Source organism: Saccopteryx leptura, chromosome 1 (assembly GCF_036850995.1).
Source record: "Saccopteryx leptura isolate mSacLep1 chromosome 1, mSacLep1_pri_phased_curated, whole genome shotgun sequence".
In the NCBI taxonomy this organism is placed as follows: domain Eukaryota; kingdom Metazoa; phylum Chordata; class Mammalia; order Chiroptera; family Emballonuridae; genus Saccopteryx; species Saccopteryx leptura.
In genome coordinates this window covers 230,001,601-230,014,929 of record NC_089503.1, presented here as the reverse complement: position 1 = coordinate 230,014,929, position 13,329 = coordinate 230,001,601, and the positions used below count along the sequence as shown (strand labels likewise).

At 32.7% G+C, this 13,329-nt stretch overlaps 1 protein-coding gene across 1 annotated transcript in view; it reads right to left on the bottom strand.

Moving 5' to 3' along the window:
- Window positions 1-642: 642 nt before the first annotated feature.
- PDGFC (platelet derived growth factor C) overlaps window positions 643-13,329 on the bottom strand; it is a 198,897-nt gene continuing 186,210 nt past the window's right edge. The window contains exons 4-6 of the mRNA XM_066387576.1: window positions 11,908-12,115; window positions 6,964-7,181; window positions 643-982 (exon numbers count right to left, since the gene is read on the bottom strand). Coding sequence (XP_066243673.1) covers window positions 866-982; window positions 6,964-7,181; window positions 11,908-12,115 — 543 coding nt within the window. The 3' untranslated portion in view covers window positions 643-865. The remainder of the gene's footprint in view (window positions 983-6,963; window positions 7,182-11,907; window positions 12,116-13,329) is intronic.

Here is a 13,329-nt window from a genome sequence, read left to right as displayed (position 1 = left end):
TTCTGTTTAGAAAAATTTGCCAAGCTAAAAATAGTTGATCAAAGTTGTCATAAAAAAAACAACAACAACGAATATTAAATACCTTTGGTAAAAATAGATATATTTAACAAGATTAGAAAAGCAAACAGTTATAATGTCAAAAGAGAATATAAAAATGTACACAATGAAACAAATAAACCAACTTATAGATAAAGTGAAGATAAGGCCACTCTTCTTTTCAGGTTTGTCTCTTCCAAACCATGAACATAGTGTTCTTGTCTTCTGAATGGTAGAACTCTTTACAAGAAATATGGAAATCCAGTCTTTCTTGTCAGCATGGCACAAGTTTGATTTATAACAACACCGTTCCTTTTCTTAAAACCAAGTTTGTAGACCATAGAATACTCTTGTTTATCTATGTGAATATAAGGAAAAAATTCCAGATTTCTGTGACTTTAGGTCCAGAATATGGAGCTGGAGAGTTAAGAAGCAAAGGCAATAGAATCAGGTGCTCATTTGCACACATTTTTTTTTTTCCTGTACTGACATTAACCTTAGTCATATCAAGACAACTGAAATAGAGAACACAGCCAGCTGAGTAAGTGCATGGTAATGCTGTAACTAGCTAGTGATCTACAACATTTAATATGTTTTTGACGCCCGGAGACCTTTCCTCCTGTCATTTGGGCCTCCTCTCAAGGGAGCTGTTGCACAACTCCTAATTCCGGTTGATGTCTCCTCTTTTAAAACACACTGTAAATCCTGAAGGATGAAAGGTCCCTGAAGCAAACAACTGAGATTATGGATGGCGATAACGCATCAGTTCTCTAACAGAATCAGTCGTGGAGCTGGACTGTTCTGGGAGGAGGCGGTGTGTGATGATGCGTTATCCTCCTGTGTTCCCTCTGCACACACAATCACACTCCTCATGGTGCTCCAGGGCTACGTCAGTGAGAGATTTATGCAATCCCCTGACACCAATCTTTGGTCTCAACTGAAGGACCTGAAGGGAACAAGTAAACCACCGTTAATTATCAGCCTATGTCTCTGATTTATGATTCCACAGATAAGTAACACTTCAGAAAGCAAATGTGGAACTCAACAAAGACTTAAAATTTTCCTTTTTGTTCTAGTGAAGGCATTACAAAGACATCCCTTCACCGCTCAGATAATCATAAATGATCAATTTTTTTTATGAAAGAAAGAATATTTTAATACCAACTCTTTGGAAGGATTTTCTCCTGCATCAGAGTAAAGAACAGTCCTTAAATTGAAAGGCTCATGAGACATTCTTTGTGTTACTCATTTAACTACACTGGAGAGAATTCCACCTTCATTAGGTATTTTGGAACTGCTACTGCATTATTAATTTTTTGTTTGTTATTTTCTTTCATTCATTCATTTATTCACACATTTGACAAATATTTATACTTGACCAATACACATAAGTCCTGCAATACGGTGAAAAGAAACATGATCACTTTGCAGCTGAGTTAGCTCAATTATGCCACTCATTAATTTTCTTGGCTATACTTCAAGTCCTCTATAAACTTGATGAGATGGATTAGATGTACTTCATAGACATCAGCCTCCGTCACAGATAATTCTCTGCAGCTGGATCCTACTGTGCAGTACGAGGGTTTGGCAATAACAATAAGGACTCCATCTAATGAGGTTATTTGCAGTTCGGATTGCTGATATTTTTAATAAAATATATAGTAAAATAGACACTGATGCTGAACATATTTCCTTTCACTCTGTGACAAAAGGCCATTGTTATATATCTATAAAAGATTATCTGATGTACTTGAAAAGAATTACATAGTCAATGTGTCTGTATTACATTTTATTTTGTATAACAGTAATGATAAATTTTTAGGAATTATGTTTTTTGGATTATAAAACAACACTAGAGTACATAATAACATGATGTCTAGTTTCTTGGGTCTCTGGTTATGACACATAACTTCACAGAACAACTTCCAAAAGTTCCTGGAAATTTTCATTAATCCAACAAGGCACAAGTCAAGTCTTATGACTGTGCTGCTTGAAGATTAAAAAAAAAAAATGAGAATGTATACCTCATTTGGAGAATGTGGTCATAATACAGGTTAATTAGTTAACATTTTTGGAATGCTTATGGGGGCTAGCCACTATAATAAGGTTTTTACATACTTTAACTCACAAGAATTCTATGAAGTAATTTACTACGATTCTCCCCATTTACACATGGGCGAATAGAAGCTTAGTGAGAATAAGTGACATTGCCAAGATTTGAACTTTGGCCAAATATGAATCATTAGTGACAGATAATAATCATATAAGAATTCAGAATATTAGTAATCATATATTCTAATCATTTAGTAACTTTGTAGAAAGTTAAACTATAAAGTCTTGTAATAAATATGAGAAATAGTCAACTTTTAAATTAGATTTTCTAATACATCTCATTTTTCTAGAAACAGTTACTAAAAATATATTATTTTAATGGGAAACTTAACCCAATGACTATTGAATATTTTTTTTATGTGTCAGTTCTGATTTACTGTTTTCGTACAACATAATGCGGCATCAAAATTAAATACTTCTAGATACTGGTGCTATATCTTATTATCACACCCTTGTTACCAATTATTTCTGGAATGAGGTTAGGTAGACAGATAAATTGCAATATTAACATAAGCAATGTGTTTAATTCCTACCTCCACTTGTATACATTTTCCCAGTTGGCAGGGGAAAAAATTACTACAAAATGTAATTTAGAGAAGCTACCGTACGCAGTCCTCACAGTCAGCAATGCTGGGCTACACACCTACAATCCTTCCTTCCTCTAGCCCTGCTTATGTCAAGATGCATTCACCAAATAAAAGCCCATCTCATCCCCTCGTCTTCGTCTAATCATGTTTGTGGAGATTTACAAATAGCAGAAGAATCTTTCAATGTGATGTTGAACTCTTGGATAAGAAATTCTAAGACATGGTGCTGGGATGATAATTATTGTTTTCCATCTTAATTCTATTTGAAGTTCTAACTTGAGAAGAGAAAGTTAGCCTTGAGATGTGACCAGCAGGTCCTGATATTATTAAAGATGATAATTTGTTTTTCAGTACATGGCTTATGACACCAGAAAAGAAACCAGGCAGAAGTACATCTCACAAAATTTTGAGGAAGAGGTTCAAACTGACAAGTTCATGAAAAATAATCCAGGGAAAAGCTAAAACCAGAGACTGTGGAAAAGAATAGATTAAGTACTGAAAAAACCGTCAAGGGATAACTGCACATGTTTAATTGCCTAAAGTGTGCAGAGTGTTTTTAAATTTTGGGATGGCATAGAACCTTGGAGGATGGAACTCACTACCAGGGTAAGTCAATTGAATTGTATATTTTCCCCCAAAACAAATAAATGTATGCCAAAAAAAAGGTATGACTATACTTTATGTCATGAAAAAATGAAATTAAATATATGAAAAAGTATAAAGGTAAAAATCATTAAACTAATTAAAAATGAAAAGAGGAGGGGTTTACTGTCTGAATATCCTATAAATTCTTTTGCCAGAAAGACAATACCCTTCCTATGTCTGGGCAAAACTTATTAAATCTTTATTGCTTATTTACCATAATTGAAAACTAAGGCTATACACAGAGGGAAAAATGAAGACAAGTGAGAGGAAAGCTAGTATATATACGTATTAAGAGCTTGAACTGTGCTAGATCTTGTTCTGAGTGTTTTGTAATACCACTCACTGAATCCTCACAATAAGGAAGGAAGGTCGGAAGCTCACTTTACAGGTGAGTAAACTGATGCACAGGGGATTCAGTGACTGGCTCAGTGTCACATCGCTGACAAACGCCATATTCAAACTCTGGAGGTCTGGCTTTGGTGTCTGTGCTCGTCAGCACCACACTATAATGTGATCTTTGTTCTTCCTTACTTCTCAATTTGGTAGAAACAAATAAAAATAAACAACAATTATGAAATACTGTAGTAGAAGTTCTCTAACAAAGAGACCTTTAAAATTCCACACATGCATAAAGAAGGATGAACTAGTTATACTGAGATTGACAGGAACTAAAAAATGTTTTAGGAAGAAGTAGTATGTAACTTTATACATACATACATATATGTGTGTGTGTGTGATTGTGTGTGTGTATATATATATAGTTTCTGTCTTGCTGTTCTCAAAAATCCTATTTGTGAGATAGCAAAATATTTAAGGTCATGTATGTATATATGTGTGTGTGTGTATATATATATGGGCTAAAATATGTCTTCTAATAAAAAGTATCTGATGAGTGACATAAACATAATTATTAATAATATTATTTTATTATGTTATCATATTACGTTACAGCATTATAACATATTATTCTTATATTTTATGAGCATTTTAATTTTCTAAATTTATTTTTGATACAATGACAGATGAAGGAGAAAAAAACCTAGAACTGTCAAGCTCTGTCTTTGCTTCTGCTTTCTCCATGAGCTGGATGGAATAATTCTCAAAGTGAGAATGAAAACAGCACTCATCAAAGAGAATTAAAGCCGAAGATATGCTTCACTTTAAGTAAGTTAAATCTCTAAAGCCAAATTAATGCTATTCAAAGATTTCATGCTTATAGTAACATTTTAAAGTTAGCTTTAAAAAATAATTTTATTTATTCAGGAGTCATATTAGACTAAGAACTGATTTCCAAAATATAAGTCTGAGAAAACTTTAGGCCTTGGAAATTATGAATTACACCAAATAAAAAATCCTTTTTTAAAAAAATAGTGTAATTTGATCATTAACAAAAAGATGATCACAGAAAAATTAAAGATAAAAAATTAAGACATGGTTATTATTAGAGATATTTGTGGAAAATGTGAAGTAGGTAACTGTATAATTATATTCATAAACACACACACATTAGAGATGTGTGAAGCTTACATATAATTGCACATCTAAAGGTATATATGTGTGCATGTAGATAATGCATATATAATCAGCCCTATCCGAAGATTAGAGAGTAATGGATTAATGTCACACTGGAAGAAGGCCAGAGGAGCTATAAGCAGTACCCACAGCCTATCCCCACACAACAGTTTTACCTGAGACTTTAAAGCAGATACTACAAATTCTGTTTGAAGTTCTAACATGAGAAGAGAAAGTTAGCCTTGAGATGTGACCAGCAGGTCCCAGTGGCAAATTCCTGCATAACCCTAAAAATAATGCTAGTTGAATAGAAATTTGCCAGAGTAAGGTGGAGGACTGACTTAAGTCACTGAAAGTATGATATAGAATCAGCTGGTTAAAAAAGCAAATACAACTGGTCTGGAATTTATAGCTCTGAGAATGGTGGTTATAAACCTAGGACTTGTTGGCTAAATCAAATCCCCAAATACACTTTGTTTAGTAAGAACCTATTTTAGAAAGTTCAAAATTGCATGATTTTAGGTGGGAAAAGACCACTAAAGTTTAATTCCTATTTTCATTATATCTTTTATATTGGGACATTCAACTCTAAATCAGTCTAGCATTCAAAGTATTTTAAGTTTACTTTGTTTTAGAATTACTATATTGAGCATTTCTTCTTGACTCGATATCCCAGTTCACGGATAGCAGTAAGTCTGGCCACTGGGCATAGCCCTGGCTGGAGCTCCCTGAGCCGCCAAGCTCAAAATTACTGCTTCCTGAAACTGGAGAGGAGATGGTTCCTAGCACAAGGCTCTTTAGGAGAATGTAGTGTAGAAATAAAAGTAGAACATGAGTAATGGCAGTAAATAGCCCTATTTTTAATCACAGGCTTCTAGTTTGGGTTGTTAGCGTCTAAAAATTGCAATCTAGTAATTGTCGTGGAATAAAACGGCTAAAAAAAAGAACCAGAGAATTATATTTTACAGCATTTTATTGAGGTTCAGTAGCCTGCTGAAGGTTACAACAAGTTCATGGTAGATCTAGGATGGGAACAGGGTCTGTTGTCTTCGAATCCAGTGCATTTTCCCCCTACTCGATCTGCTGCTAACACATTATTGTTGAGAGGCAGGACAACCGTGCCATATGCAGTGCGGCTTAAGACATTGTCCATGTTTAGATTACTTAATAGATAAGAGTTTCACTGTTGTCTTTATGCAAGTGAAAAAAGTAATAATTTTATTTATTAAGCAGATATTTATTTTTATTATTCTTTTATTTGGTGGAAAAAAGTAAAAACTAATGAAATGAGGCTATGTTGAAATGATGTCAGAAAAGCAGCTTTTGGCTTGGTATAATGTGAATGTTTTGTAAAAATCTAAGTTAACTTATCAAGAAAAGATTGCTTCCTGGTGTGTGCATGCTACGTGATGTTCTTACTGACAGGGTGGGATAGAATTTGGGGTATTCTAGCACTAATGACAATTTGGCGTGTATAAGTTCTAAGGTTTCCAAGGCTCTGAAGAGCAACAATTACTAAGATTTACTCTTTGATTTTTCTTGATTCTATATAAAGAGATGAAAGGTTGAAGAGTCTATCAAAGGATTAACATGCTATATGGGGAAACATGAATTATAGGAAGATTGATAGAATTATGAATATGTCTTTCTTGGGAATCATATGTGTCCACATTGCCCCAAATAGAAACATAAATATCATAGATCTTCTTTCTGCAAAATAGTGATTTATCTCCAAGTGTCTCTTTAAAATATTGCCCTTCTTATTCTGAAAGTTGAAGGGTTTCACCCATATTTTACCCTATAAAATAACACATTTTGTTTTTTGTCTGAAAGATAAAAACTTCACTGACCATCCTTGATGTACTATCAGAGGATAAGCTTTCAAAATCCTTAATATCTGAGTTTTTGAGTTAAAAGACCGAATTTTTAAAAGTGAAAATATTTTGCCAACCTTTTTTTAAAAATATGAATGCTACATCTTTCCAAACAAAAGTTTATTCCAGACATACTTTTTGTTATTTTAAAGTAATAAAACACCCAAAGGAACCTGAAAAGAAAATGATATACCTACCTCGTGATATTTTTTAGTAACTTTGCTTGGGACACATTGACACTCATTGCAGTTGTGGAGACAACAGGCACAGTTTCCACCACAGCGTTTAACCAGGAGGCAACCTGGCCAGAAAATAGTATCGGTTCTCTTTAGTTCTTCCCGTATGGACACCGAGAAGTTACGAGGCGTGCAGCTGTACAATCTTACCTCCTCTTTTAGAAGGTTCAGATCCACCACTACATGGCATACAAGAAAGAAAAAAATAGATGTTCACGCTTTGAACCTGAATGTATTTCGTTACATTCTTTTCATAAAGAAATCTATTTCATGAACAATAATCCTAACAACGTCCCTTCTTATTTTAACGAGGTTTTGGGGCTCTGCTGCTTGCAAGTTGGACTGTCTAGTTTGTAGTAAACAAAGCTTCATTATGACTTAGTGACCAATAAAGAGATGGCATTGTGCAATGTGAAGAACAGAGCCAACAAAACAGTTGAGAGCTATAAATAGGGACCTACAGAGGAAAAAGGGGACCACACCCTTTAACCTTAGTAAAAAAGCAAACAAGGAGACTATTGGAGGGAAGAATAGAATATAAAATGATGAATACTTTGATTAAGAAATAAATGCAATTTTTAAAAGGATTACTAGCTTATGTAATCAATAAAGAACAACTTAGAGAAATTTGTTGACAGAACTTCCTATAATCTTTTGACAATAAGAATCATAAAATGTAAAAAGGAAATGAAGAAAATGAAATTTTGAAGTGAAAAATAAAGATATATTTTGAAAGAGCAGAGGATGTTGGAAAACTCTGCTATTGTTGCATTGAGAATTTCTGGTCTTTGAAATTTAATTTAACTCAGATTTCTATTCTCCTCCTTCTAAAGTTTGAAAGAAATGTCTGATTTATAAGCATTGTCTCTATTCTTTTAACAACTTGGTTAACTATGTTGTGCTTTATTCTTTAAAAGAATACCTATTTGTCAAGACCGAACAAAATATCCTTTCATCAGATTGTTGCAGTAAATTCTCAAAGAACCATTGTTTTTAACCACAAAATGATACTGCCTCAGTTAAATTACATCAACATAATATGTAATGTCTGATATAAATTTATACATAACATATAAGTAGTAGTTAGTTAATATTAGGATAAGCATTTCTAATATAATTTTCACTTCTACTTTATAGTTTTGCCATTTTTTTCTCTAAAAATATTCAAATAAAAACAATGCCAATAAAACTGAAGAGTTTTGGATAACCTATATATAATTCATCAGTGCTTTGTTCCCTCAAAAATAAAGATTTCATTAAAATTTAGGAAAATTATCTAAAATATAATAAATCTAGTTAATACCATTTTGTTAATATTGGAAACATTATAAACAAGAATTGAAAAAAAAGAAAAAATATTTTTTGGTTAAAGACTGCTTCAAATAATAATCATCACTATGTAAAATTTAAGTGCCAGTATTTTAAAAGCATTTTAAAATGGCAAAGTAATTATGAATCAAATGTTTATTTTCTTGGTTGTTATACTGTATATGTGATCATATTTTTCTAAAATGTCAAAGGGAGCTAATGCATTCTCAATAAATGTATTAAAAGTTATGCATATACAATCATAAATTATAAGAACATATAAAGTATATGATTGACTAAAACCTTGGTCAAGTTTAGCAAAACACTAAGAAATGCTAACTCAATAGGTTCCTTTCATTATCTTATTCAGTTAACAATTTTTTCCAACTCAATGGTAAAAACCACTGTTTTATTTGGGTATTTAAAGATTTCCTTTTTATCTGAATAATGATCCTGTGAAAGTAAAGCTTCTGAATATTTAAGAGGAAATAAGTTCATTCTTTTGAGTGTTATAAAAGACTAATTCATCTCTAATAAAATCATTGAGATAATTAGGTTAAGTGATGTAACATATTAAACCTAATTTCATTTTGCGGAACTAATAGTATATTTTCATATTGCCCTTTTATTGTTAAAGCTATATATGAGCTGATTGAAATCTTTTATCTGGGTAAGAATGGAGAAACCTGAAACATTCACACACATACAAAAGCCAGTTACCCAAATTTGCAATGCTTATTTAAGATTTATACTTCTTTAGAATGTGAATGAAGCTCTTAGCTTTGAAAGGATATTCATCTACCTCAAATAGTTTTAAACACACTATTTCATGAAACTAGAAAATGAGACTGTATATGTTCACTTTAAAATGTTTACTTAACCACAATAAAAGGTTAGATAGATTTCCCAAGTGAACTAAGTTATGATACCTGCTACAATGTGAAAATTTAAACACACTTTCAACTTAGCTTCCACTCATTTATCATGTTTGACACAAAAGTCAAAAGCCCTTTTTAACTACTAGTTAAGCCTGACTTAGAAAATATGGTATTTTTTTTTTTTCTGTAGTAGCATGGTATGAATGAAAACTCTGAACCAGAGGAAAAAAAGAAAAATAGTAAAAAAGAAAAATATCAGTGCTGTCCACTTTGGGCTAAAAATATAATAAAAAATTTAAATTTGATAATCTACGTGAAAGTTAGCTTTCTACTTCTAAACTCAAACTCATCTAAGCTTCATTATAATAAGTCCTGTGATTATAAATTAGATCACAAATTCTCACTATTTTGCAGAATTTCTAGCCAAAAAGAAAGGAAAGAAAGAAAGAGAAAGAAAGAGAAAGAAAGAAAGAGAGAAAAAAAGAAAGAAAATAAGAGAGAAAGAAAGAAAAAAAACTAAGTAGGGATAGAAAGATCATGCCCTAACGTTTTCAAAACTTAACTGAAACATTATGGAAGTTTTCTTCTGCAAAATATTTGTAAAGCTCAACATTTAAACTCCTTATTTCCTTTTCAAAACTATCTCCTAAGATGTTACATGCATTGATTTGTCTTTCTGAGGGATAATGGTTTTGAGCATGATACCAATAAAGTTATTTCTAATGCAAATTTTCTTTAGAATCATCAATATGGCAAGTTTTACTTAGAAAAAGTAATATCGACTGAAAAACGTTGCTCACATTTTGCTTTGTGAACGGTTCATTCTTTTGAGATACTCAGCCCAAGAATATTCTATTACTGTAATGCAATCTGAGGGTGGTCTTTCTAAGATGAATGTGGTAACACTGTGATATGTTTATTCTGTGGAAAATCTATTTCAATGTCTAATTAGAAGCTTTTAAACATTTTACTCTTCATTCCTTTGTAGAAAGACTCTTGGGAGGGAAGTTGGTTTTGTCTATATAGATGTTATCCCACACCTGCATTTTAGTTTATGTAAAGTTCCAAAAATATACACTGCTTTTCTCACACTTACTGTATGCTTAAAAAGTTAATAGTTTTGGCAAACAGCAAAGGGCTTCAATTTGGAAAGTGCTAAATGAATATTTGAAAGATCTGGTTTAGTGCTGGATGCTTTTAAATATGTTAGCTGCTGGCCAAATCTTCATTGATCACCATGTGGAGAGGTACAGGCATAAAGGCAGATGGCTAGAAGGGTGATTTTAGGCTCTAATCCTGAGATCGGCCATCATAAAGCTAGATTTCAGTTTAGAACCTGCTTTACTTCCTCTGCTTTTTACAGATCAACATGATAATCTACCTCAAATTTGTTAACAAAGGCTCTATTCATGAGCGTTTCAGGTAGCCTTGCAGATCTTCATTTTCCTGTTCTGAAGTGGGAGGGAAGGGAAGTATTGTTCTTAAGTTATTCATCAAGTTATTCATCAAGATCAAATCGTATAAATATGTAACAGCTTTCAGCATCTGGACAAGATTCAGCTGCCTATGGATTTGAACACAGCTTTCATATATTGCTGAAGGGAAACCACGTCTGTTGGCATAGCAAAATATCATGGTCGGGCAAGTCTGAACATGACCTGCTGACACTGAAGCTGCTCATCCAGAAGGACTGCAGTTATTAGCAGGAAAGGGCAGGAACTAAGTTTTTTTTTTTTCTACAAGATTTAGAAGAACAAGTCTGGTGCAATCAGCCTCTGTGAATTGCTCAAATTAACTAAACATTGTTCCTTCTCTATAAATTTTACAGACTGTCATTCTATGCTCTAAAATGACACTGGTTAGATTTCAATGTTTCTGACAGGCTGCAACAAATTTTTTTTTTAGTCCGTTATAAATATCTGGTTATTTCTATTACATTTTCATTTGTGCCTGATATGGATGCTTTTCAATTCTAATGTTACCAGAAAATTAGCTAATGGGTAACTTAAAGGAAACTGAGTTGACATTATTTTCAATTTATTGACCATGTGGAATTACATTTAATTATCAACACTTTAACTCTTGAAGGGAGATATATTTTTTATGGTTAAAAGTAACCATTTCAGAAGCAGATTTATACAGAAAAAAATGATCATGGTGTGGGTTCCTTCTGACTATATGCATTCTATCCTGGAAACTACTAGTTCTATTTTATGGTGGAGCCATTGTTCTCTTTTCATATTATTTAGAAAAGTTTCTAGGCTTTGGATATAATCCTGACCCTAAGGGACATGATAGATAATAAATTTGCTAAAAGCTGCCCCTTCTCTATCCCCAAACTTGATTTCTTAGCAGCTGTGATAATCTCACTTGAATCTCTAAATCAATATACCTTAAATATTAGGTTTGAATAAGTACTGATTCTTGTGAAATATAATAAAGGACTTCGTCAAAAATATATTTTTGAATTAAAAAGGAGACAAGAATTTTCAGCAAAAGTAGACCTTTTAATTTTCCATACTCACTGAGTTATAATTAAGTGCCGTATTTTGTATGTATTCTTATTGAATATGTAAATATGTTTCAATGTTACGAAACTGAATTATTTAAATATATCACTGGAGAATTTTAAAGTCTACTCATTAGAAGCTGTGACAGATGAAACTGAAAATAGCTGTTAAGAAAATTAAATGTGATTCTAACTGAAAAGAGAGCTTACCTCTGGATTTTCTTCCAAAAACAAAAGCCTTGCCAAGAAGTTGCCAACCTGGCCTATATAGATCTTCTAAGTCCAACTGCCATCTATCTGGTTCAAGATACCGAATAAGGTCCTCCAAGGTGCTAAAGGCAGTGACAGCGTTATTAAGCTGGTCCAGCGGCAAAGCTGAAGGGGGCAACACTGAAGGACTCACAGCTTCTGTGAATTGCTGAAAATAAAAGGAATCCTATGTTAACTGTTTTAAAAATGACAATGTATTCCTCTTGGAGTTAGGCAAGAAGTTACTAACTAATGCTGTCAACACATGGGAAGTCAAATACAATAGTATTCAACTTCAGTTAGAAGTAATTATTTTGTAAGACTTCCTGTAGATGAACTCCGATAGACTTTCTGTGCAGTCAATGAGAAAGACATGAACTTCATTACCACAGACTACAGTGGATGAGGCTACCTGCTATTGAAATAGGAACAAAAATGTCCCCATGGTTCAATGACAAGTTTACAATGAAAACTATAATACAGTTGACCAAATTTTTATTTTTCACTTTCTATTTTTCTTAATTTGGAGAACCACTACATAATTATGTGAATAAGTATCAGATTAATAAAAAATTAATATAAAGTAATTAATTCATAAAGAATTGCAATAAAATGTAGGCGAAAAGCCTTTGACATTGAAGAACTTGTTAATCAAGATAGAAAACACCCAAACTTATAGATAACTGACACAGTTGCCTAAAATTGTTTTTAATCAACATGTTCAAAAAACAGATACTGGGAGAATACCTTGGCAAACTATATAACTCTCACAGGATTAGTAACCAAAGTATACAGAAAAAAAAGGACAAATGACAAAAGAAAAAATGGGCAAATTCCAGACAAGCACCTTGAATGGCCAACAGACATAAAAACATGCTAAAATTCACTAGTTATCAGAGAACTGCAAAACAAAATGAGATACTCTTTCACATACATGAGATTTTCAAGCACTTAAAAGAGAGGATTGCCAAGGATGTGGGTAAACTGGAATTTCTCTGCTGTGCTTGCAGAGGTGAGTGTGAATTGTGTTAGTGCCCATGAGATACTAGAGTTAAAGATTTATGTTCCAAATCCCTGTAATTCACTTCCAAGGTTCGCATCCTTTCATTCGTGCACATGAAAATATGTGTGATGGTGTTCATTACAGTGTTGTTTAAAATAGAGAAAAAAGTGAAAGCAGCTGAAATTCTCATATATAGAACAATCGATTAAAATTCAACATTTTAAATGACAAGAAACAAAATGGGTCCATAATCTCATTAACTGCTCAGTAAGTACCCTTTGCAGTTTTTAACATGTACTAAGGGTAGGAGGTGGAAGATCAGAACTGAAATCAAAATATGCAAAATAAATAAATGAACAAATGTTCAATTTAGTTTTTTA